At 35.5% G+C, this 26,755-nt stretch overlaps 2 protein-coding genes across 12 annotated transcripts in view; one reads left to right on the forward strand and one right to left on the reverse strand.

Moving 5' to 3' along the window:
* The window catches only part of CASK (calcium/calmodulin dependent serine protein kinase), a 182,348-nt gene that overhangs the window by 90,951 nt on the left and 64,642 nt on the right, over nt 1-26,755 (forward strand). For 9 of the 10 annotated variants that reach the window (XM_015884899.1, XM_015884890.1, XM_015884915.1 and 6 more), the window contains exons 6-10: nt 8,477-8,579; nt 18,382-18,557; nt 20,052-20,174; nt 21,477-21,560; nt 24,114-24,213. In XM_015884899.1, coding sequence (XP_015740385.1) covers nt 8,477-8,579; nt 18,382-18,557; nt 20,052-20,174; nt 21,477-21,560; nt 24,114-24,213 — 586 coding nt within the window. Of the gene's footprint in view, nt 1-8,476; nt 8,580-13,902; nt 13,996-18,381; nt 18,558-20,051; nt 20,175-21,476; nt 21,561-24,113; nt 24,214-26,755 lie in introns of those variants that run through there. The other variant, XM_015884967.2, reaches the window with a different exon arrangement.
* Nucleotides 2,697-6,717, reverse strand: GPR34 (G protein-coupled receptor 34). Of its 2 annotated transcripts, none has more exons than XM_032449249.1 (2): nt 6,397-6,717; nt 2,697-4,471 (listed from the first exon to the last, which is right to left on the reverse strand). In XM_032449249.1, exons 1-2 carry the CDS (start codon nt 6,440-6,442, stop codon nt 3,303-3,305), a joined length of 1,215 nt encoding a protein of 404 aa, XP_032305140.1. In that variant the 5' UTR covers nt 6,443-6,717; the 3' UTR covers nt 2,697-3,302. The 2 variants fall into 2 exon arrangements, with proteins under 2 accessions (XP_032305140.1, XP_015740485.1); XM_015884999.2 differs by lacking the exon at nt 6,397-6,717 and adding an exon at nt 5,692-6,340.

Raw genomic sequence — 26,755 nt, forward strand, 5'->3', positions numbered from 1 at the left:
TATGTTGGTGTTTTGGGGTTGTTTGTTTGTTTTGATTTTTATTGCTGTTGTTGTAACTGCTGTTCCCTTAATATCAGATTCTGACAAAGAGCATATAATTAGTTATTCCCATTTCCCCTTTTACACGCCATACCTGGTCATACATACTGGTCCTCTTTTGGGTTTCTGTTTCTGAGCTCAAGAGTTTATTTGTTTTATGTCACAATGGAATATCACAATGATGGTTTAACAGTGTCTTTTTTTCTCCTAATTTTAACATTGCTGTTTTATTGCAGTTGAGCAGGGTTCTTTAGGACCTTTTGTAAATGATCTTGATTGAGTCTGTGTACAACATTATCCCCTTTATCCTGATACTTCTCAAGTCTACTGGAGAGCTCTTCTGCTGACTCCTCTGTAACATTATTGCTAGAGCTGATTTTATGGTAGATGATTTTTTTCAAACAAATTCATTCACTTTTCCCTGGGTACCTTAGAATCATAGAATCACAGAATCATAGAATTACTCACATTGGAAAAGACCTCAAAGATCATCAAGCCCAACCGCAGCCTAACCATAGTACCCTAACTCTAACAACCCTCTGCTAACTCATAATCTAGATAATCATTATCTACCCCAGCTTGCCTAATTTTATGTCTTTTTAGGTGCTGCAGTTGCCTAATACAAACACTAAACTGTAGCTTCTGAAATCTCTTTTTAAAGTTTTAAATCACATATGCTTTTCATTCCTTATGCACAGAGGTTAAAGTGAAGCAGTATGTAATGTAGTATGTGGTCCTGGGAATGTATTACTCTTTGATGTTACTTCTAAATTTTTTTTATTTTTTTTTTTTTACATCATCTGTTGATATTATACATGGCTTCTGGTGCTCCTTCTCTACAATCTGTAAAGAATAGCTGTAATGTAAAATGCACTTCTCCTTCAAAATGTACTTCAGAGTTTCCACTACAAAAAGTGTAACAAACAAGCCTACATAATAGTGTTCACCTAATGGATCAGAATCTGAGCTTTGTCTACAGCAGTGACATTTTCCTGTTGCCTTTTCATGAATTTAGTTGTTCACAAAATAAAGTTTTAGTAAGCAAGTGTAAGGTAGTTTGCTAAAGCATGTCTGGAATTCTAAAATGGCTTTTTTTTTTTTTTTTTTTTTTTTTTTTTTTCAGCACACATTGTGGGTGAACAAAATGTGCCAATCCAGCTTTTCTCTATATAGTCTTAAACAGAGAACTCTCTTAAGAAAGCCCAATTTTTTTCTATTTTTGTTAGAAGAAACAAATAGGGTAGCACACATGACCTAATCATTGTTTTTTGATTTGACAAAGTGTTTCAACCATTTTCAGGAAATATTGTGGTTTAACCCAGCAGATGGCTTAGCCCCATGCAGCTGCTTACGCACCTCCCCCCATAGCTGGTGGAGATGATGGGGAAGGTGAAAATGTCAGTATTCGTATTGAGGTAAAAACAATTTTACTAGGTAAAGCAGTAGCCACACATGCAGGCAAAACAAAGCATGGTATTCATTTGCTGCTTCCCATGGGCAGACAGAAGTTCAACCACCTGCAGAATATCTCATCACACCTTACTGTTTCTTGAAAGGCAAGTGCCATCACCCTGAACATGTCCTCCTTCTCCTCTTTACCTCAGTTTTTATTGCTGAGCATGACCTTGTATGGAATGGGACATCCCGTTGGCCAGTTTGGGTTGGTGTCCTGGTTCTTTTCACTTCTTGCTTCTTGTGCATCCTCAGTTCTTCACTGGCAGGGCAGCATGAGAGTCAAAAGAGTCCTTGACTCTGTACAGCACTACTTAGACAAACAGAACACTGGTGTGTTATTGTTTTCATCACAAATCCAAAATGAGGCACTATATCAGCTACTAGGGAAAAAAAAACCTCTATCCTATCCAAATCTAGGACACTGAAACTGAAGTAAAGGCACATAAACATTAAACCACGGTGATATCTAGGAGAGATGAAGTGTTACACTTGCTTTGTTCAATAGGAATTTTATAACTAGCTTCTATAAAATCAGAGTATTTTGCTGGATTAATAAAAATCTGCACATTTTGCAACAGATTAGGTATAAAACTAGATCCAATAGTTCATGTGATCTACTAGATGGAGTTACTGATAATCATATTAATATAAAAGTGTTTCAGTTAATCTGAGCAATATTGCTTGTTATGTGTTAAGTGTAATAGAATCTTCCTTTGAAGGAATAGTATCTAACATCTAGTATCTAATCAGTTCATCTTTTTGGATTCTTGTACTAGGCATGTAAATCGCTCAGTATAAATGTCTGGTTTGCATGTCTTTTGGTGTTAAGAAGCTCCACCTTCAGCTCTCCTATTCTAAACAACCTTACAGTTCAAAATTTTGTTTTTCGCCTGAATCCATAAACCTTTAAGTAGACTGGATGACTGATCCTAAACAAAGATCAGAGGTGATGCTCCTGGTGTTCACAGCAGCTAATTTTCCTGTTCTGCTCTGTATGCTCAGTTTTTTCCTTGTTGAAATGTAGCTGAAGCTACCAAATTTGTTGCTCATAGTTTGAAGGAAATCCTAGATAGCTGAAAATACCCGTATGTCATCTCTTATTCACAAATTTCTAATCAATTTCCTAACCAGTGCTTAACTTTACCTCAAGTACTCAACCTTGGCATTCATTAAAATATTGAAAATATAATAAAGGGCTTGAATAATAAAGGAGGCTTTAATATTTTAGTTTTGGTATTTAATGAAGCGAATCTTCAGTAATTATAACTGAATCAATGGCAGATGTGTTCTTCACCTCATTTTTGAGCCACATATGTTGCTAAATTCTCAAATATTTCCTTGCAAAAAATAGTTCTGTAAATACAGTTAAATGCTGATCTCTTTGAAACCCGTTAAAGCAGAAAGTATGTAAAGCCTTTAATGATTCATATAGCTCTTTTGAATAGGACACATTACTTCTGCAAAATGCATTTGTTTATATACACAAATCGCTAGTATTAACATCTGTATACAAGATTCTTTTTACACAGACTCAAACCACTTTGTGGTCATCTCCCCAAAGACTTAGTGTTCTAGGTTAGTCCCACAGAAGGTACCTGAGATGACCAGAAGGAAGTTTCGTGTTTTGTTTTCTTGGATAAACAAAAGTGAAGTGCTTCTGAAAAGTTACTTCTCATTTTCACAAACAGAAGTAAGACTTCTCATTTTGTAATGGGAAGAACGAAAGAAGGTAAATATCCATTCAGTGTTGCATTTGGTGCATTTTGAGCTGGTGTCCTAAAGTGACAGTGAGAGAAGTTGTTATCTGTTTACTTGATTAAGTCAGACTTCTTCTTTACAGAACTTGAATGCGGAGTGGTTGTAGATAATCGCTCTTGCGTATATTGTCCAAGTTTTATTTCTGAAGTACTTTCCAGAGTCAAACTTGTATCTCTATGAATTCTTCTACAAATAAGTTGGAGGACAGTCTTACGTACGCTCCTGGACATTAGGAAATACATAACTGGGTCTAAGCAGCTGTTAAAAGATGAAAATATGAGCATAACCTCATTGCATGTGTGAATTACTCCCTTCCAGTAACAAGATGGATTTTGTAATTGTGATGTAATGTAGACAAATCGAAATATGTGGTATGGAACAAAACATACAGTGAAAATAATGAGTACAATGAAGGAATTCCTTGCTGTCTGGGTGTATTTCACTGCATTGGGAAAATTAGCTCTTTTCCTTGAAATTTTCAGCAGGTTCTTGGCAATTTTAACATAGGAAAGTATCAAAAGGAAAAAAACTGTCCAAAAAATGATGACAATGATATAATTTAAAATTGCTTCTGTCATTGCATTCTTTTTATGCCGATAATGAAAGCACAAGGTAGAATTGCTGACCTCACTCATGAAGAGAGATGGTACAACTACTAATGAAAATCCTGTTAGTGCAACTGCCCACACAATGCAGCAAATATGTATACTTCGGGTAGTAGTTAACATGTTAGGTCGTTTCACAGACTTATTTATCTTTACGTAACGATCTAGGCTAATTAGTCCCAACAGTACTATGCTAATATACATGTTCATGTAAAATAGGGTTCCTACAATTTTGCATAAAATCCGTCCAAACATCCACGTGTTGTTTCTAATGTGGTACAGTATTCGGAAGGGAAGGCAGAAGATCAGCAAAAGATCTGCAATGGCTACGTTTAGCAAGTAAACTTGGATGGAATTCCTTTTCTGGTGAATGCACAGGAATGCAAACAGGGCTATAATATTCCCAACCAATCCGATGACAAAAATAACAGAGTAAAAAAGTATGAAAGCATACGACAGTGCATTGTCTTCTAAGGAACAGCTTGCATTGCGTCGAATTTCAGGTGCATTCATGGCTAGAACAGTTTGGTTACCCCAAAAGCCTTCCTTGTGTGAAAGAATGGTCAGTAAATCAACTGAAGATGCAGCCATTTGTGAGAATTTTCTTAGCTGTTCTGTCGGGATACAAGGAGAAATTGTAAATATTGTTACCACAGGAACACTGTTACACTTTATTGCCTACGAAGCATTTACGTAATATAAACAGCACAGAATCTAACTGAGTCTAACTAATTATATTAGTTTCTTTTTTATTATTTGTATCTTTGTGTAAAGTTAGGTATCTTTTCCTTTTGTGCAATGTTTGTAAATCAAGATTGTGCAAGGTAACTGATGTTAGCTTAAAATTACATTAATTCAGTAATGGATTGTTTTCACATCTTCCCTTGTTTTCATAAAGTTTTTAATGTCACTGAGAGTATAATTTTAACCAGGAAGGTGTAATCTGGAAGATAAAAATCAGCTTTGACTGAAGAAGGAAAACCAAAAGAAAACACTTGATGGGTATGGCAGGACAGCAGCTAGCTGTTTAGAGAGGCAATTAACAACCAATTATTAGCAATACATTTTTCTCCCTAAGCTTATATGCTGTGGTGTTAGAAGATTATGTAAGTAAGTTTATTTAGATATCTTTTTTAAAGAGATAAGCTAATATTCCCCTAATCAGACAATAGCTGAAAAATTATATTTGGTATTCTAAATGTAGATCTCCAGAACATTCTAGGTCTTAGAAATGCCTGATATAGGCAAGGCAGTGAAAATTGGAACATTTTAGATAAGAAGCTTAGTTAAAAGTGATATACATACAGAATCTGAATTATTGAGAAGACATTAATAATAAAGTATTACAACATCTCCTGTTGGATGATCTTAAAATTGCATTAGATGTGGGCAGTATGTTCCAGTTTTACAAGAACAGCTGTCTTTTCATATTAAATATTTGGCATGGTATGGGCTAAAAGTAATTATAAAAATTTTATCTGGTTAAAAAATACAGTACCTTCAAATACACATTGAAACCTCTCTATTGTTTTAAATGTTACGTTTACGTTGCTTTTTTTGTTGCAAAAAATTCTTGATACCATGAATTGCATAATTAATAGCATCTTTTAGGTGAATGAGGGCTGGAAAAAATCAGTTACACTGCAGATACTTCAGAAACACAACTTTAAGCTATCCAAAGTTTTGTCATCTGCAAGCAGGCATGCATACTTAAGCTAAGAAATATTTAATTAAATGCCAATTAATTGCAAAGGTCATTAGTACGTTTGTAATTAAAAGAAATTTTAATAAGAATGTATTTTATTGTATCGTAAGTATAAAAGGAGCCACTTACCATTTGTGTTTTAAGAACTTCTGCTGATTGTGAAAACCACTGCTGAAGAGAGGGAGGAGTAACGAGTAGCATGTCCTCTTATTAGAAAGCTGGAGTACCAGCTTCTCTATGAAAGCTCAAGAATCAGCTGACACAGTGCAATTAGCTACAAGGGGAAGTTTTAACTAGTGTTGCAACTATTTTTTTAAAGATATTTTTAGGCAGCAAAGCCAAACTTATTGGAAAAATCGACTTCGCTGTTAACTTGGACTTTGCTGGTTATATCATAAACTTTTACTGAATTTCAGTCTGAATAAGAGATTGGGTTTTTTTTTTCCACAGAAACTTTGTTTCTTGTTACCAACCTCAGTGTCTTCCTTTTTGGTAAACAGTTATGTTGGTACACCATGTCTTGATGCTGGCATGAAAATAGTATCACTTCTTCAAGATTCAAGCATAGAGTGAAGAAAACTGAATACCACATTGAAGTGGCACATTTTTGTTACCCTCATGCAGCTCTCATCCATCTACCCACCATTTAGCTCTAAGTGAGAAATCTAAGGTTGATTTTTTTTTTCACTTAAACGAGCAGTGATAATAGATAGGTCACTCTGAAAGTAATGCCTCCTGCTTATTTGCATGAAAACCATATCAGATACAAAGAAAGCAGTAACACAATTTAATAGAGAAAGCTCTCAGTTACAAAACATTTTTTCATGTACTTACCACCAATAGCTATGCATTTTTGCCAGCAGTGAGCAAGAGCCTGCATGCCACGCTTGTGAAAAATCTGTACCTCTGGAGGTGACCCACTGGTGGCTGTCACCACTGCCGAAACGTGCCACTCACCACCTCACTGTGCTCACATCTGCTGTTTGGTCTCCATAAATGTTCAGCAAACGTAGATGAGTGTCAATGGGTACAGGTTTTTTCTGCATGAGGAAATTCACCTTTGCTTCATCTTCATTTCCATGTCAGACGTCAGTGTGTCAGACTGCCCATCTGCTGCTATCTGTCACATGGCAACAGAATGAAGCTGAATGGAACTAAGAAGATGTTCAACTTCTACCATCATCCTTCCCACATCCAGCTCTGATGTCACGGGCCAACATAATAAAGCAGGAGGCATTACTTTTGAAGCAGCCTAACAGTTTCAATAAGGCAGAAATTAGGTACTCAAAGATAATACCACCTGGTAATACTATTTAAAATAGGATGTAAGAGATTTAAAATTACATTTTTTAATTGCAAATTTAAAAATTGATTCTAGAAGTCCTAGTATGACTTAGTGTAAATTTTATAACAGGAATGTTACCTTGACTTGATATTTTCCTTAGTATTTGAAATGAGAGTGTCCATGTTAACATTCTTAACATATTATCTGCCTGAGAATCAAGCTTGTTTGGACTGCAGATTTCTTCTGGACTTTTAAACAGGCTCAGATTGATGTTACTATGTTATTATTTCATCCTGATATTTAATAGGACCAGGAGCATTGCGAAGATTTGTTCATGTATTCTCTACCAGTCACAAAATCTGAGTGCTTTATTATAAAAACAAATGAATGTTAAGGAAGCATCAAAGATAAACAGTTCATGACCCTCGGTGAATACATAGATTAGACTTTGGGAAAGATAAGGTCTCATAGACTTCTAACACATAATGATAATTACAACTTTCAAAAGTGTGAGTATTTTCTGTAGATGTTTTACAAAATGATCATCAACCTAAATTAAAACCATATAGTACAAGTAGTGCTCACAAGTAATGCAGAAGGAAATTGTGTATGGATTCTTCCACAGCTTGATTAGTTATGTATACAGGGAGGCTGTAATTTTGCTGTTCCAGATTTGAGCAATTTAGTTGTTTCCTCCAAAAGCAATTTAACCTTAGATTATCTCTGTAGTGAGCAGCTGAGTTCTCTCAAGTTCTTTGCATGAGGACAGGTGTAACAGAAAACCAAACTTAAGGCAGCACATGCTTATCTTCTTAGAGAAGAAGGAAAAATCTGAAGATATAGGGTAACCTATTTGAAGTTCTTTGTTTTGCAGTGTAAGCAGTAACATTTTCTCAAGTAGTAGTGTGCAGACAGATCTGACATCCTTTTAAACAGAGCTGACTGTGCAAAAGGAGGCTTTGTGTAAGTGTAGGAAGTCATTCTACATTAATTGTAGTATTAAGGACTATATTGTATTTTTAAGTAGACTTTCTTGCTTCCTCTCACATCAGTCACCATTCTTCCAAATAATGCTATCACTGTATTTTTATATGTTGCATCTTAATATTACTAGTGGGAAAACTGTGGAAAATCAAAAATGTGTATGACTTTGCATGGAATGCAGTTAGAAACCTGAACAGGTTACCCTGTAACTTAATAGAAATATCACAGCAATGTTGTTTCTTCGCAGCTGGAAAGTGATCCTACTGTGGTCGGGGCTTAAAGTGTTAAGAATAAGATCACACGCACTGTGTCATAGGGCAGGATGTATCTACTGAAGAACTAGAACAGTGTAAAGCGTAAGAGTGAAATGTGAAAATAAAAACTAAGAAAGAAAATGCCAACGTGCATTATCTCCGCGTTGTTGCGATTTTACTTTGTGTTCCTTTTGAGTTCTGCTAAGTCCTGAAATGGTTTTGCTATACCTAGGACAAGTTATAAAGAAGCCAATGGAGAGAGAGGATCTCCTTCCAAAAATATTACAAATTAAGAATTTCTGTTCGCAAGTTTTTGAATGTAAATTCTAAAGTGCCAATTGTACTTTTCAAATAATATAATAATGTGCTCTTTCATTGTTGTTGTTTTCAGCCACACTGTGTACTGCTTGCCTCAAAAGAGAATTCAGCCCCGGTAAAGCTTGGTGGCTTCGGGGTAGCAATTCAATTAGGAGAATCTGGGCTAGTTGCTGGAGGTAAGAAATTGTCCTTCAAGCTTATATAATGTTACAGAAGTTTTCCTGCAGAGTTCTGTGCTTCCAACATAGCATGGGCTGCAAAACAAGGACTCCAAAAATAACCTTTACTAAAGACTGTTTGCAGTATATGTACACAAGTATCTGAACTGTAAGAACGTACTGCACTGTGTGTACATATACTGAGTTGTAAAAATGTCTAAATGTTTCTCAGCAACAGCTTACACTGTTTTGATCAAAATGAAATTGAAAAATGCAAATTTTTTTTCATTTTGACACAGTCCTTGGCAGAGTTAGTCCATGCTTGACAAAGCACACAACATACAACGCCATCAAGATTGAAATGTGTGTCAAAGCAATTGACTAAAAGTTTAGTACAGCATCCTTAATGTTCCAGTATGTTTTTTAGTCTGTCAGTATACTATACCCTGCTTAATAGCAAAATCTTACAGCTTTCATGTGATTCTTTCCTATGTTTTAATATTTCATTGTAATTATTGCATAAGACACCAATATCTTGATAATGTATATTTTTTTGACTGTGTTTTGTTTTCTGTGAATTTTATTTCCTCTAGCTACCTTCCATATTGTTCCAGACAATAGGGTTATGCTCTAATCAGCCTGCACAGATGAAGACCCAATCAGTTTTCTGGTGTTTTCATTGCCAGAGTAGGAGACCACAACAAAAGATTTCATTAACTGTGGGTGGTTTTTTTTCTTCAAAAAGGAGTAACTTCCTCTCAGTATGTCTTAGTATCTTCTTCAAAAACTCACATTTTCTTATCTAAACACATAAAAGATCTTTGTCAATTTAGCTTTTATATGATTTTTTAAAATAAAGAGCAAACCCAGTTTAATCATACCAACATCTTCTATGCTCTTCCAGTAATTATTACCTACAGTCCTAGATAAGTCTTTTTCTAAGAAAATACCCATTCAGTTTAGAGGCTGCTGTTTTGTTTTTTTTTTCCTAAATGAGCTAATTTCTTTCTTTGCTTTTCCTGTTTCTCAAATCATCGCTTTTTTTTTTTTTTTTTCCAGTGATAGGTCCTACCATTTCATTTATGATTCCCTCATTTTTCTTCTTTGTTCTGACTGAGCACCTCTTTCAATTTTGTTTCAGTTTCAGCTACTCTTTTGCAGCTGATCAGTTACATTGAACTTACTTTCAGACTCCTGGCTCTCTCACCAGAACTTTGAAGTTCACTTTAGAAAAAAGTCCTGCATTTTGCCCAGAATTCTTCATGTCCTTCCCTTCCTTTTCTGTAATCCCACTCCATCATTCATGTACTCAACTGTCTTGTAGATGGCAGTGCTGGCCTGATCCTTCCTTTCCTATGTAAATGTTTTCATTCCTTTATAGTTCAGCTTGCGGTACTTACAGAAGCTTCTTTCTTTTTTTTTTTTTTCCCCTTAAGCCTCATCAGTATAATATTTCTCTGTATGCTTTGCCTGATTTGTCTCAATCTCTTCCTTACCAATCTGCCTTTGTATTATTTTTTCCATGCTCTCAACTGTCATTTGTTTGTAGTCTTTTCATTACTGCTCATTATCTTCATATTCATCTAACTTTCAGGGCTACCTAGAGCATTTGCACTACATTTATATAAGATATAATATTTTAATACCACTACATGTTTCAATTTTTCTCCTTAACAGACTCCATATCTCTATCTTCTGATCTTCCATTCCTGTTTTTGTACTTCAAACTACATCTGGCAGTTCTTTTCCTTTCCGGAGTATTTCATGAAAGCACAGTACTTGACACTTCCCTATAGAGCACTTGCAAGCTTTTATTTCTGCAACTGCACAGTAATGTCCTATATGTACTATAGAAAGATTAATCGTACTGCACATACTGGGCTATAGGTTACATGTAACAGACTGTGTATCAATGTAATTGTTTAAGTTATTGCTATGCCCTACAAACAAATTCTGTTTTGTAGTAAATATATTTATGTTCACGTTCTTTTTCTAATTTTTAGTTTAAAAGTAAAATTGCTTCTTCTTAACATATTCAATTATTTCCACACCAGCATGACAATTCCCATATTTGCTGGTTATTTTCAGCTATATCACATCAAAAAATAAATTCTTACTTAAACAAGAACTATTATGAAATTAAGTTTTTCTTACTGTCCTTAAAAACCACAGTACTCCTAACCCATTTTGGTTTACACTGTGCTGTAAAACTTCTCCAGTGCTGTCTTATACATGCTGGAAGTGCAATGTTTGCTTACCTTTCTGTATCTAATATGTATTACTACAGTACCCGAGCGGGATATATTCCTTATTGGTATAAATTCCTATATAGATGATCCTGATGTTCAAGAAGATAAATGCTTGGAGCAGTTTATCTTTTAAGACAGAATAAGATAGCTTTCCTTTAGAAAAAGCACATCTGCTTTGAAAGTAGCATGGCTGTAGTGAAGCTCAACTTCCCTTCCTCTTGCATACAAAACCAAGCTACTCTACAAAGCTCTTCTATTTCAGTGGCGGTCGCTCTGATTTTTTTGCTAGTTTTTTGCCTAAAATAGGAGCTGCTGTATCTAAAATATTCAGAGGTTAGCAGTGCATTAATCTTTTTTTCTTACTTTCATGCATTTGCATTTGTACCGGTTTTTTACTTACTGTTTTTTTATTGATGTAACCATGCCTGACAAGATTGTGTGTAGCCCAGGACAACACACAATAGGATGGAATTTGCTCCCGTGGTTTCTGCCAGGCATACCTTCTATGATCAGCTTTTGGTTTATCTGTGACTGTGGGATTTTTTGAACTTAGCAAAACAAAGCTTCTTCCAGTGTACATAAATCTTAGGAAAAACAAAATATATTAAGAAAAACAAACATTTGGGGATTTTTGTATTACAGTAAGTTCCAGGAATTGAAAGTAGACCAGTCTCAATCTTTTAACATATGTGAAAAATCAAGTTGTGCTGTTTGGAAGGAGTATAATTACTGTGTTCGCTCAAGCAGAGGGTTATAAGACATCATACTAGATGTCATTAATGAAAATGTCTAGAATAGATTTAAGGACCATTATAGTTAAACTGCTAACAACCCAGTGGAGTTTATTTTTAAGAGAGCTTAATTATTTCTAAGCATGAAAAAATTAATGCAGCTGGAACTTATTTTCAATAAGACCAAAAGGAAAACCTTTAGGAAATACTTTCTTGTTCCATTGTGTTTCCATGTAAGTTGCAGAGCAATGAACAGAAACTCTCATCTCCCGAGCTACAGGAAATTGTTTTCATGAACTATCAGTTTCTGAAGGCCTCTTTTTCTTGAAGGTCTTGCGATCAACAGTAGAAAATTTTGCTGAAGTATATTCATTTGAAGCATTCAAATAGATACTTAAAGATGGAAGTCTGCCTGTATACACAGTAGTTAAAGATCATTGGAATTTGTAAGTGAAACTCTTCTAAGTAACAGGTTGTTGGCATTAAGCAGTCCATATTTTCATGGCTATTGTGCAGTTGGAGTATTGGAACCTGAGAGGTCAGTGATTTAATAGAGCAATCTCATATTATAATTTCTGTCTTCTTCCTTGGATGATTTGTCTTTCAGAACATGATATAAATTATCACAACAGTCTCTTAACTAAATGTGATGGTGTCCAACTTAGCAGAATTCAAATATCTTAGTCTCAGACTTATTAGCTAGTTTGTGGTATATAAGACTGAAGAAACTTCAGTGGTACCCATGCCAGTACTAAATGCAATGAGCACTAACTGGAATATAGGAGGCTCCATCTGAACATCACTACTTCCATTCTGTCTAGGCGGTGGGTTACTGGCACAGGTTGCCCAGTGAGGCTGTGGAGTTTCCTCTATGGAAATATCCAAAAGCCACCTGGGTGGGGTTATGAGCAACCTGCTCTGGGTCCCTGCTTGAATAAGGGTTGGAGCAGATGGACACAGAGGACCCTTCCAGACAGTGAATAAAAAGCAATTGAATCCACAACTGCTATTTCCTTCACTTAGCACAGAATAACTGTATATAGACCTAAATGGTATGAGGTTCTCTGCTAGCTGTTAAGCCTTCTTTAGCAATGAATAGTTGACCTATTTGACTTCTTCTCTTAGCAGCAAAATGTCACTGCTGATCCAGTCCAGGATTTATTTTTAGGTACTATCAGTTAGCTCACCTAAATTTCTTCAGAATTCTTAAGTTCAATTAATAACTTCAAACAGTAACTTCAAAATAACTTCAAAACAGCACACAAATACCAAGTGTTCTTGGTTCTTTGTTAGCTGGCCTTCTACTCCAGAAGTTATTATTAAAATGGCAAAGGAAGGCATTACCATAATTTTCCCTGCAAATAAGACCATGAAATTTGGGGAAATAATGTAAGGAAAACAGTGTGAGATAATTCTCTTGGTGATTTTCTAAGAACCAGTTTAAACTTGTATTTTTTTATTTTCCTGATATTGTCTAGCCTTTTTTTTTTTTTTCATCATCAGTGTCTGAATTCCACAGCAAATCTTTTTTCCAAGGACAAGTAAATGTTAGTAAACTGAGGTCATATACTAGTATTCTTTCACTCAAATGAATGTGTTTCATTACTCTGCAAAGCGAGAACACTATTTCACTATTTTTTATTTTTGATGAAAGCTATTGACCCTCTTCAAAGCTTTGCCTCTGATAGAATTTGTTGTATTTAAAAGCTACAGTTGAGGTTTACTATCTCTCAGAAATTCCTCTTCACATCTGGGTTGTTTTGAGAGGACTCAGAGGAGGCTAATGTGTTTAGAAGTCAGCTTAGATTTATTTCCTCCATAATAGCATTATACCTGGAAAGGCCAGTAAATCAATTATTATAATTTTTCTGGATATCATGCAATCTTTGCTTGTTCATTTTCCCAGCACTAATGTCCAGATGCTCAATTGTCTGATAATACATCTTTTAAAATACATTTTCTTCTGACAGTCTTCTGTGCTGAGGCTGAATTGCCTGTTTTTTAATTTTCCCCATCTTCTCCATGCACCTGCTTTAAACATCTCTATTGTCTGGAGTAATGTGGAAAGGAATTAAAAGTAATAAAGTATGATCTATCTGATGTCGTGTGTGATTCTTCGATTCCTTCCACATTATTCTGGACATCCCAGTCTTTTAGAAGCTTCTTAATTTAAGAGCATATTCTTATGACACTATTGTGAGAGGTCAGATGGTGATGTTTATTAGTACCTCACATTTTTTTCCTAAAAATTATTTGTTCCAGTTGTTTCCTTATACATCGTTCAGATACTACTGCTGTTGAAAGACTCTTCTTCTGATATCTTGGTCATCAATCCCCTGCCTTAGGGATGACAAAATCTGATTGGGTCTCTCTATATACTCTTCTTCTTGTGGAAAGCATAGCCCTATTGTCTGGAATAATATGGAAAGAGTCATAGAAACTAAATTATCAAAGGTAAGTCAAAATTTATCTTCAGTGCTTGTGAATGATATCACAGTGACAACATCTGAAGACTGAAGCTCCTTATCCACAGGAAAAAAAAAAATCAGCTGAATTAGCAATTTTACAAATTTCCACAATACGAATATGCCTCAAAACTGGTAGACCAAAAAAACTTGCATGCAGAAGTAAGATGTATAATGGCTGCGCCTGTTCAGGCATTAAGCAAATAAGCTTTATGCAAATGAAGTTCTTTTTCATGTGGAGTTGTTAGAATATATCCGTGGGTTTTCTTACATCCAGAGTAAAGGAAAGTATATTTTAGTAAAGAGAGAAATGACTTTGCTTACTGTTCTGTCTCACCCTATTTCCAAAAAATGGAAAGCTACTGTGAAAACACACACACAAAAAAGCAAGATTTTCTAAAACCTTACACTGGATTTTGTGTAAGATACAAGCTTTCTACTTAGTAACTATCAGCACAAGTGATATTTGTTTTAAAGGTTATTTAGGAGCCACGATTTTCGCAAACTTTGTTGTCTCTAGACTTTGTTTATCCTGTTACTGCCCTGTAGTTGCATAACAAGAAAGATCATATCTAATTTGAGTTCATATGTGCACTCCAATTTGCTGAGCAAAGTGCAGTAATACTTGCCCTGATACATTTCTAAAATAACCTCAAAATCACCATTTCCTCTTCTGATGAAGCCAGCAGTAAATTGTCGTGAGGATGACAGCTGTCCCAGAAATGACCCTAGCTTTTTTAATAGTTTCTAATATATCTTCTCACATACATTTTTTCATTTTACAAGTGAATATTGAGGTTTAGTAGTACTGATTTTTCATCACTCTGTGAAGTAGCATCATTTTAAATCTAGTAACAGCAGAAGTCTGTTGGGTTCTTACAAAGATGTGTAAAATGTTGCTGATAACTTTACTCGTCTGCTGATTCTGCTTAACATCAAGCCGTGCATTGCAATTAATTTGTGTAATATACTGGTTTAGCACCAGGGAAGCATAAATCCTGCTCCTGAGATCCAAAATTCTTAACTTCTGAGGGAGGAAAATGTAGACTTGGGATGATCTCTTATCTCTAAGTCTGTTTGAGTTTGTTTGTAAGGGCTGTTGGGTATTAAGTAACATGTAGCTTCACATTCTAGTGGCATACTCTTAATGGGCATCAGATAAAGCAAAATAGGAAACTTGGGATATCAAAAGGTTGTAATTTGTCCAGTGCTGCATAGAAAATAAAAAGGAACCTCGAGAAGCTGTTGCACTTCTCTTGTTCTGATGGAAAAATATATGTAAAAAATCATAATATGGTGAATAATGAACAGTGCTGACCATGGATTGGAACAGCATAAAAATGCTTGCATGTTATGTTTTGTCTGTAATTTTTGATATGTGTAAATTTACAAGCCATTCGCTTTTTGTTGATGTTCATTAGTTCAGTAAGTAGTTTTGTATTTCTTAGCACTGTAGTCAGGAAGAGAAGTAAAGGAGAAAGGAAGTTTATCTACTGTCAAGACACCACTTTCAAAATTTAGGGAAGATGATTAATGCTCAATTTGAAATAAATATCCTGCTCTGCATACATTTATGAGTACGTTTGAATAATGAAGGATTTTTCTTGCTAATGAATTTCTGCAAAGTAATTTTAACTTGAAACATTTTACTAAGGAGAAAGGAAGCCAAAAACATGTACTTTTGATAGTATCTTGACAGTTTAAATTACTTATTTTGTGCAGCCCATGATTAATTCAGACAAAATGGTGCTTAATGTTTGAGAAGGGAAAATGAACAGATGAAAAAGGAGCAGGCTGTATCTTGGATTTACATTAAGAGATTCAACTTATTTTTCCCCATTTCATTCGCATTCTGTGCATCAAAACTAGCATAACCCAGTGTGATGGGTTGGCCTCGGCTAAGGGCCAGCCTCCCTGAGGTCCATAATTTCTGGCTTTTTCTTCTGCTCACCTTTCCCCAACTCAAGTCTTCCCAGATAAGCCTGCTCCTGCATAGGTCCTCTGTGGGTTGCAGCACGAGTATCTGCTCCACTGTGATATTTTCCACAGGCTGAAAAGGAAACTTCTACCCCAACACCTGGAGAACATCTTTCCCTTCTTCTCTGACCTTGGTGGCCACAGGGCTGTTTCTCACATGTTTTCCCTCATTCATTACACTGTAGTGCAGCATATTTTCTTGAATGTGCTTTCCCAGAGGCTCTGCCAACGTGGCTGACCACCAGTGAGCCAGAAGTGATTCCATATTGGAGCCACATCTAGTATGGTGGAGCTACTGCTGCTTCTCTCAGAAGCCATCCTTGCAGTCTTCTGCTGCTAGAACCTTGCACCAACACCCAGTAATGTATTAAATTGCTCATGTAGCATGTGTTGCTACTAAATAGGCTTTTAAAACATGGGAGAAAATATAGGGCCAGTAGCTGTTTGCCAAGGACACGTTTCCTCATAACACACTGTTCTGTTGCGAGGCCTTCTGTCAGTGGCCTGTAGTACAAATGCCACCAGACAGCTACATTGGCTATATATATACGTATATATATATATATACATATATATATCACTTCAGGTTCATGTTCATTTCTCTGATAGTACAGTCATTTTTTAAAGCCCAGCAACTGTTACTTCCTTGTAACAGAAAAATGATATCACTTGGCCTATTAGTTTCATTGGCTACTTGATCCAGACAGCTCGCTCTGAAGATTAATGCCTCGTTCAAATAGGTTTGTTTGTCCTTATGATATCTTCTCTTTCTGTTTTCTTTTGAATCATCACTTTTCTCTTGACTTCCTAGATTCACAGCAGCAATTAGAAAGCCTAACAGCTTCAGTGTATATATATATATTTTCAATTCATTAAAAATAAAATAAAGATTTTAACAACAGCTTTATTACCACCAGTGTTTGGTTTCTTGCAATGTGTAAGACAGGTTACTCCTGCTGCACAATTGCAGATGGGTATATCTGAACCCAAGTGCCAGCAAGTTTACTTCTGAAATAAACAAGATTTGGATAAGCTAGGCTGCCTTGTGATCTTGTAAGATGCCTTTGATATACAAAATGTTCAGACTGTTGTGTGCATACCACTGGCATCACGTGAGTAAGTGAAGCTATATGCAGATACTTTCAGCAGACAGCTGTTGCTTCCTTTGTGCATATGTTGCCTCATACAGAGGTTGAAATACTGATACACCAATAATGGAATTCTAGGGAAAAGACTTAGGAAACCCTTATAGCTAGATAATTATAGGCTCGTGGAAAGAAAGAATATAGAGTTCTCAGCATATTTAAGCATACTGGATGTATCTGTTATCCTTTTTCATTCCCTTCCCTGTCCCCAAGTATCCAAAAGAGTGAGACTTTGGATCATCCAGGCAGATAATTTTCCCCTTTATTTGTGAACTTCAAGGACTGCCTTTGAACTTTATCAATTAGGCTAGAAGATGGGTGTGAGCCTGTAGTTTGTGTATAACTAGCAGGATTATTATTTTTTTTCATTTCTGTTAGTGCATGGTCAAACCACTGTTGTCCAAAGACTGTCTTGTTCATTCAGCATCAGTGATGACCTAATCATTCAAAATGTAATGCCTGTATCTTTGCAAATATTTTGCTATGAAAACAAACATCATCTTCAGAATGGGAAATATTTATGAGGAGAAAGAAAATGTTTATTAGTTTCATGTGTTTTAAAGTGTAATACAGCAATTGAATGAAGTAATTCTAATTACTTTATCCACTCATAAGATTAGTTGATGTTAAATATGTCTTTTTTCTATGGTGTACATTCCATGTCAATGAAAAATCAGAAGTGGCCCAGTACCTTTACTGTGTGGCAATCATTGAAAGCACTAGTTAAAACACCTTAGCCTTTTTATCTGTAGGAAGATACTATCTGCTGCAAGTAAATTAAAAGTATCTTGCATTCATGTTGACAATGTCAGCAGACAGTCTAGTCTGGGCAGTTTAGCAGGCAAAGTATGGCTTTGCTTGGTGGAGGCAGCTTTTCCAAATAAGCAGTGTAGGTTAGAATTATTCACTTTTTGTATATGTGCCCTCTGGATAAGTAATTCCTTTTTCCAGAATTGGCCAACAGATATTTTTTTACGTTTATATGCCCTGTTCCACTTGAGAATCTTAGTGCTTTTAAATAGATGTCATTTCACATTTTATGAGCTAGGATAGAATATTATTCAATTTGTAAATGAGTAAACCAAGCAAAAGAGAATTTAGCAATATGTCTCACTGGATAAATGATAAAATGTTCATCTCTGAAAAAGCTTACTAAAATTGTTCTAGTTTAATGCAGTGATGTTTTTTATTTCTATGTTTGGCACATATTGCTTTCACACTGTGGTTTTTTTTTTTCTGTTTCTGTTTTTTAGGGCGTGTAGGAACACCTCATTTTATGGCCCCAGAAGTGGTGAAAAGGGAACCTTATGGGAAGCCTGTAGATGTTTGGGGTTGTGGTGTCATCCTTTTTATCCTGCTAAGCGGTTGTTTGCCTTTTTATGGAACCAAGGAAAGATTGTTTGAAGGCATTATTAAAGGAAAATACAAGGTAAATGGCAGTATGTCTAAGTCCTTTTCCAGTGAGCTGAATTCTGCTTGTAAAATTTGGGAAGTTGATTTTTTGTATTTAGCGTGGCTTAAATTTGAAGCTTGTACAAAGCTGCCTGTTTTACACAGGGGGAGATATCTCTTTCTCTTCATTCTGTTTTGTTTGTACTCTGTTTTGAATACTGCTAGGAATTAGAATACAGGAATATTTAATTGTATCTTGAACTCAGTAGCACTACAAAAAGTTTAGGTGTGAAATATAACGTAGTATACATTGCCTTCATTTTACAGATCTTTTACAGTTTTAGCAAAATAAAAGAACTACCATAAAGGCTGACTATCGTATTGCTTTGATTTAAAACAAGATGAATGTTATTGTGAACACATAGTCATTTTCAGAACAGAATGTATTAAAGTGAAACTGACTGTTCAAAAGGAGCCACTTGCAGCTGAGAGTGTGTTGGTGTCCGTGCAGAAAAAAAGCACGCTTCACAGTGTAGTCATCCTACAGCTGCTTTCTTTGTGATCACGCACTTCTGCTCTGCTTTGCACGAAAGGTCGTACATGATCTGTGCATTAGCAGGGAAGGAGTGGAAATTCCTAAGACTGCCTGACAGTCTCTAATGGGTTTCAGGAAGTTGGGGCTTTTTTTTCTAGTAGTCTGCTAAAATGTGACAATTGTGGCACTGCATTTGGTCAAGAGCACAATCTTCTTTCTTCAAATGTTTTATTTCTAGAGATTTCTTAGTGGTACTAGTTTTTGAATTTCATAGACACATAAACCTTCCAGTTTTACTCTGTGGAAGATTTAATTATGTAATCTGTCAAACAGCTAAAACTTTTTGGAAGCTTACAAGTTACTTTTTTCTTTATTAATTATAAAAAAAAAAAGTCATGGCTGGAACATTGTGTCTTCTCAGTTCCCTTCCTGTTCCTGTTTCCCCAGTTATATGCCTGTTCAGTGAAAACAGTGTAAAGGATTTCAAAACCGTCTTGCTAGAAATTTGCAGATATCTTCATTTCATTAGAGCTGAAAAAAGAAATGACAAATGACAATTATAAATGTGCATTTCGTAGCCAGATAACGTTCCAAAGTCTGTTTTTAAATAAAGTTGACTTCTTTAAATGAGAGGATTAAATTAATGAAAAAAGGTTGGTTATTATGTTGAATTCATAAAACAGTAATGTACTATCTAAATAAAACCTAAGCTCTTCATTAATTAAAGAAAATACTAGAAATAGCTTAAATATAGAATCCTTTAGCACAGAAAGAATTTTCCTACTTTAGTATGGTATTATTGGGTTTCCATTTTGACATTTCTTAAATAGTTGGACACAAACCTCTATATATACAGTATGAATATATATTCTAAATCATCCTTCACATTACCTTCATAATACCAAATACTGTTTATTATCTGTTTTACACAAATAATCGATTCTGTTCTAAATTTTGATGACTAATTTAATTTCTTTTTTTCTTGCTTGTAATCAGATGAATCCTCGGCAGTGGAGCCATATTTCTGAAAGTGCCAAAGATCTGGTACGCCGCATGCTTATGCTGGATCCAGCAGAAAGGATAACAGTATATGAAGCACTGAATCATCCCTGGTTGAAGGTAGTAAAACCAGTTGTTTGCATATCAGTTCCTTCTTAAAGGGATAAAAAGATTTTTTTGTTTAAACTTTTCAAAGTAGACATGACATTGTATAAGATGTGTGATAATATGCTTTAAATTCTTTGAGAGATTGCATCCTGAGTTTTTTGTAATGTCTAATCTTGAACCCTTGTCTAGCCAGAAGAGCAAATTTAATTAAGCATCTTGGACAGCATCAGAGCATACATGGTAGGACTAGATGAAGCCTGAAGAAGCCTTCCTGTGGCTCTCAAAGTCCAGAGAAGTGATTTCTGATCTCTTTATAGGTCCATCCCATCTAAATCTCTTCCCTAGTACACAACATGCAGCTATACAGTGTATTGCACTGCTCAACTGCTTGCTTTCTTAATTAGATTCCTGCAATGTCCCAATGAGTAAAAAAAGTATGCAGTGGTAGGTTGCTGAATTCTGCTGTAACTACATAAAATTCCATGGCATCTGGTTACCAAATGATTTTCTGGTGGTGGCAGAACTTACAGCACAACTTGATCCGGAGCACTGTATTTTCTTTGATGGAACCTGATGAATTCATTATTTTCCTTCTTTATCCTCCATTTATTTTCTATAGTATAGTATATATAGTATAGTATATAAGCATAATACCATTAACTTTAATTATGATAAACATCTGCATTAAGTTAATAAGTGTATGTAGCTTCTGTGATGATTTGGGGAAAGGAAAGAGAATACTCAGCTGTTGGAGGTTCTCACCCATGAGAGAAAGTGTACCCCTCTCACTGTATACCATTTACTTGTACATTTTTGATCTACAGTGGAGTATTCTTTTTGTAAGTTAGCACCTGGTGTCACCATCCACTGAGCTGTCAATTTCTGCTCTATCTTGAAGAAACCTCAACTCACAGGCTGTCTTCAGATATCAGGAACCCTTTACAAGGGTGTTTCAACATGTTGCTTCACTGACATCATTGTACTCCAGGAAGCAGAACTACTTTGTACTTGCCAGCTTCAAAGTTCAGTGCTAGCCACAAACTAACTTAAAGCATAAAACAGAAGGTTAGAGTCTTACTACAAAGTGAGAAACAAAATCACAGAACAAAAATATCCCTGGCCCCAAGTTAAGGATTATTTCAGAATTCTTCAATCCCTGTCCGTTTTTTGAAGTTATATTTAACTTAGATTCTTTTGAGTCCTTATTCTCCGTATGATACTTAGTAGCTGATACATTTCATGCCTAGTTTCTTAATGTTGAGGTAATATTAAGAACTTAGGTTTAACCTTTGTTATCTTTTGTTGTGTTTTAAGGAGAGAGATCGCTATGCATACAAGATTCATCTTCCAGAGACAGTAGAACAATTGAGAAAATTCAACGCAAGACGAAAACTAAAGGTAAAGTGAATGTAGTCTTAACATAGTTACATAATTTGAATTTTAAGTGGTGTTATTAATTTTACAAGCACAGAGAGAAATCTATGCTCTACAGTCAGCAAAAATAACCGAGGTGAAACTGATCTTCACAATAGCTTATCAGAAAGATGCCTTGTTAAGGATGTTCATCCCTTCTATCTTAGTTTATAGTTTTCAAACTGAACTCTAGCACAAAGTGCCTGGTGTCAACCAAGTTGTATATGTAAGAAGTCTTCATTTTACATTAATATGGTAATTCAAGGTAATATGACATACTAGGAGGGAGAGAATAGTACAGTGACTTATAGTATTGCTGTTAAGTTTTTGGTTAAAGGAATATAATAATGTTCTCTACTTTTCTTTGAGGAGAGCAGAAATGCCTTCTTCAGTTCTATACACAAGATTATGTCTCATCCAAATTGAAAAAAATGTTGACATTTTATAGCCCAAAATAACATGATTTCCCTTCAAAACAGTAACTGTTCCTATCTCAGAAAGGTTAACAGAAACGTTTTTAAATCCACTGAAAGACTGATATAACTTCAACAGGAGCATACAACATTACTTTTTGTGAGTTGTTTTTAAATTTGTAATTAATACAGAATCAGATTTGTATTGAGTAGATGCTTTGCAAATTTAATCTAGCTACAAAGCAATTAATGATTAAGGTGACGTAGTTGCAGTGATTTCTGATAGACAGCACTTTCTCTTAGGCAGTTTGTATGTCCACGTAATGCTTCAATTAGAATGTTAGCTCCATTACATTTTGAAGTATGACCAGTTTCCCTACTCCAGACACGGTTTCAGATCTTTTACAGATGTCTTTTTTGGGGAACCACTATTTTTAGTCTCTAGAGAGCCTTTAAAGTGCTACTTGTTTTCTACCATTTTATCCAATCTACCACTGTTCTGCAGAATGTTTTCTGAAACTGCTATCTAGTTTGCTTACTGCCACACCTGCAAGACATTAAAAATTGAGTTATTAAACTCTAGTTTGCTGAAATATATAAATGCAAGCAGATGAGCATTTCTCTAGCTTTGTAACTTCATGTCTAACTTCTCAGTTTTGCTGTCCAAGATTATAACATTTTCATGTAGATACATCATGGATGTCAAATATCCTAATGCTGGATGCCTGATTATGACAGTTTCTCAAATAGCAATGTATTGCTTGGCTTTAAAGAGTAAACTTTTATACTTGCTAATTTATCCGGTCTAGGAAAGATAAAGATGATGAAGTTTCTTCTCTGTTGGAAGAGAATATTTTTTTCTGACAACTGAATCTTTTAGAAATTTTAGATAGAAATTCAGAAAATTTCTCCTATTTATATGGGCACAGCATATATGCAGGGTTTCCTTACTACAATTTCCATTCCAGTTCCTGTCACCCTTATGTTTTACTGTAGCTTCTGCATGGCATTTTTCATCTCTATCAAATTAGATAGGAATTAATTGGGTAGGTATTTTTAACATCACATATTTGAGTCTGGAATATGTTGAACTGTACTAAATGTTCTGCTTCAGAAGTGAACACAAAATCAAAAATTTTTAGTGACAGCTGATGCAGATTACGTAAGTCACTCCAAAATCAATGACTCATGTTTATTTCCATGGAAACTACAACAGATACAAAGAGCACAATAATGCTGTTAGATAAAGTAAATTCTCAGCTACAAAACAATGATTATCAACATAGTCATCACCACTAACTGTGTATTTTTGCCAACAATGAACAAGAACCTGCATACCATGCTTATAAAGATCTGCTGTGTTTCACCATGTTTCACTTCTGCTCTGAGGGTGTCATTGATAGGAAAATGTTGCCCGCTCAGTCTGTCTTTAATTGGCCTGAACAGATGGAATTCAGAAAGTGCCAGATCTGGACTACACGATAGGTATGGTTTTACAGTCCAGCCACAATGGATAATGTGCTCCAGAGTCTTCGAACTGGTATGCAGTCTGGCATTATCATGTTGCAAGATAAAGGTTGTCTTCTACTCTGGCCTGACTCTGGAGGTTTCAGTCTTCAACTTAGTCGGTGTCATGATGTAGCAGAGTTGATGGTTTGTCTAGATTCCAGGAAATCCAGAAGGATTACCTCTTTCCTATCCTATAAGACAATGCACATCCATCTACCTGCTGAAAACTGCACCTTGATCTTATTCTTCAATGGGAAATCTGCATGTTGCCACTTTATGGACCGCTGTTTTGACTCTGGCACATAGCAGTTACATCACATCATCCCTGGTAATGATGCAATCCAGGAAACGGTCATTTTCAGCCTTGAATTGGGTCAGTACATCCTGACAAACTTTTATATGGTGTTCTTTCTGTTCCTGCATGAGCATTTGTGGGACTCGCCTGCTGCAAACTTTGCGATATTTCAGTGTTGCAACCATCACTTCCACTGCACTGAAGGTGATATTCTGCTCCATACACAGTTCCCAGCTTGGGAAGTTCAGTGACCAAGCATGTATGGAAATGTTTTATTAAACTACTTTGTGTAATTTAGACTTTATGGGTATTTTTATTTAGGGGGCAGTACTAGCAGCTGTGTCAAGCCACAAATTCAACTCCTTCTATGGTGACCCCCCTGAAGAGTTGCCAGACTTCTCTGAAGATCCTACCTCCTCAGGTATTGTAACAGAAAGTGTATTTCCTGCAGTCAATCTGTCTTTATTCTTTGCTGACTAGAATACCAAGCATTTACCAATTTCTTACAATTTCATAAAGTTTGATGTTAAGTTAATCCTTAGATGTGAAAGCATGAGTAATTTTCAGTTATAATCATAGACCACAGCGTGGCTTGAATTGGAAGTGACCTTAAAGATCATCTAGTTCCAACCCTCCTGCTATTGGCGGGGTTTCTACCCACTAGGTCATCAGGCTATGCAGGGCCCTGTCCTACCATGCTCTGGTATTTTTGGCATTATGAGCCAGACCCCCTGAATCTTCAATAGCAAAGGGAAGCAATAAATGCTGTTAGCATAGAGGTGGGCATTGGGCAGTACAGCGGTACAGCTTCCACCAGTACTTTTGTCCTTGACCCACACCTGTATATTTGAATCATCTGTCAATCCCTAAATTGGTAGCCCTGTCATAAATATTTATCTTAATTTTGCCAAAACATTATGTGTAAAGTCTATAATCCAAAAGTATGGACTTGACTGTCTGTTCTAAAATTAGAATTCAGAATCAAGTAAATGAACTTTCCAAGAAAATGTAAGGCAATATGACTCTCTCTCTTGTTTTTCTAAACAGATAAATAATACTGGCAGAAAAGTTGATCTATTGATGCTTGTAACTATAAAGCTTACTTTAAGTAAGTGCACTTTTAAGTGCAAAACTTCTGTATTACAATGAATTCTCTTTCCCAATATTTTCATAAAGACAAAATTACTGAGCGACTACAAATGTTATGTAATGCTTTTCTGCTTTTTTATAGGATCATGTCATTTGAAGAACTACTTCAGTGCTATTAATACACAAATTCAGCAATATTTTTGTTGAAATTCTGAAAATTTATTTCTTGCAATTCAAATTTGAGTACTTAAATACAAAAATTTGCATAGAGTTGCTTACTGATGATTGTGGGTAATTAATGCCTTATGATTTAACTTCAGGCAGTGAGCTTTTAAATACTCAGAGAGCCTGTAGGTAAAGATCCATATGGGGTTTTAAAGAAAATAAGTTCATTTGACTTCACCCAGAATTTCTTTCTGTGCTTTAATGTTAGTTTCCAGCTACTTCCTCCATTTCAATAGAACGGCTACCAACATGTTTAGCAGTAGACTAAAAGCTGCAGTTCCTCTTCCCTGTTTCAGTCTCACATCAACAGGACATGTGTTTTACTCATAGGGTGATGTAATTGCAGATATTGGTGTACAGCAAAGGTACACAGTCTATTTTTGCTGCTCACAGAACACAAGAATCCAGTACATACATTCTACAGAATATCTGTGCTGTATCCTTCGTTACCTTGTGTTCACCTCTGAAATAACTGTAGCAATAGATTGTATTTCTTAGAAAAGTGTTATAATTCTTTTAAATTACATTGATCTCACTGATGGGAGATCACAGTGATCAGGAAACCATACTTAGTGAGTACTTTCTGTGATAAGCACTGAGCCTTCCAAGAAGAGATATTACAGCTTTGAACTTCTGAAATTGCTAGATATGGAAATCAGTGTTGTTTCCTCTTCAGAATTGCAGTAGTGATGTTTTCAAATTTTTCTTTCACACAATAATAGTGGGGTCTTGTGAAGCTGAAATAGTTCATAGAAATCTGACATTCAACTCTCAAGCTGTAGTAGTAACTTGACTGTCTTCAGGTAGTTGAAGTTTCCTTCCTAACATCCCATGATGTTATTTCAGATCATAAACTCTAATGAATAGCATTTAATATTTTAAGTGTTGCTCCCATAAAATTCCATGGAGCATACCACTCAAATTAAATGATTTGTCAGGAATGAGCAAACTCCCACTAAGATAAAGATAAAGAAATTTAAATGTGTATTGTTACGTAATTTGTATATCCTACACTCTTCTACGTCTTTCTAAACACAGAAACAGAAGATTTACGTTTTGATTTCCATATTAGGGTAAAGTTGTCCTCCCTCAGAGCACAATGAACATGAGATTACTGGATGCTTTGAGCTTTTACTATCACAGGCATAGCCTGTGATACCAAGGCACATATAGCGCTAATATTTTTTAATGTGTAATTGCAGAGAATATACTTACTAGAGAGCTTTTCAGTGAGGATCAGCCAATTGCATAAATAAGTAGATAGGAATGGACAGAGATAAATTTCATTTAAAATCAACCAGGTATTTTTTTTGCGTGAGTCTTCCTTTTTTTGGCCACGGGATCTTCAAATAATTCTTGATTCCTACAGGTGTTAGTTACTACATATATTTGTTCTGGGTAATCTACTTCCTCTTTCATCAGCAATTGTCCTCTGAAGGACTTAATCCTGTTAGCGCTCTGTTGGCAATGAGGCAGAAGTCAGCCTGCAGAATTTTGAGAGACTATGATAAAGGTTTTAAAGCTGCTTTGAGAAAATAGGCAAATGTGTAATAATTAAATAATTATAAATTATTTTTAAATTTTAAACTATATATATATTACTTGACTTCTGAAACTCTCTGTTCAGTAACTTCTTTAGTAAAGCCTCT

The sequence above is a fragment of the Coturnix japonica genome, chromosome 1 (genome assembly GCF_001577835.2).
Source record: "Coturnix japonica isolate 7356 chromosome 1, Coturnix japonica 2.1, whole genome shotgun sequence".
NCBI lineage: Eukaryota > Metazoa > Chordata > Aves > Galliformes > Phasianidae > Coturnix > Coturnix japonica.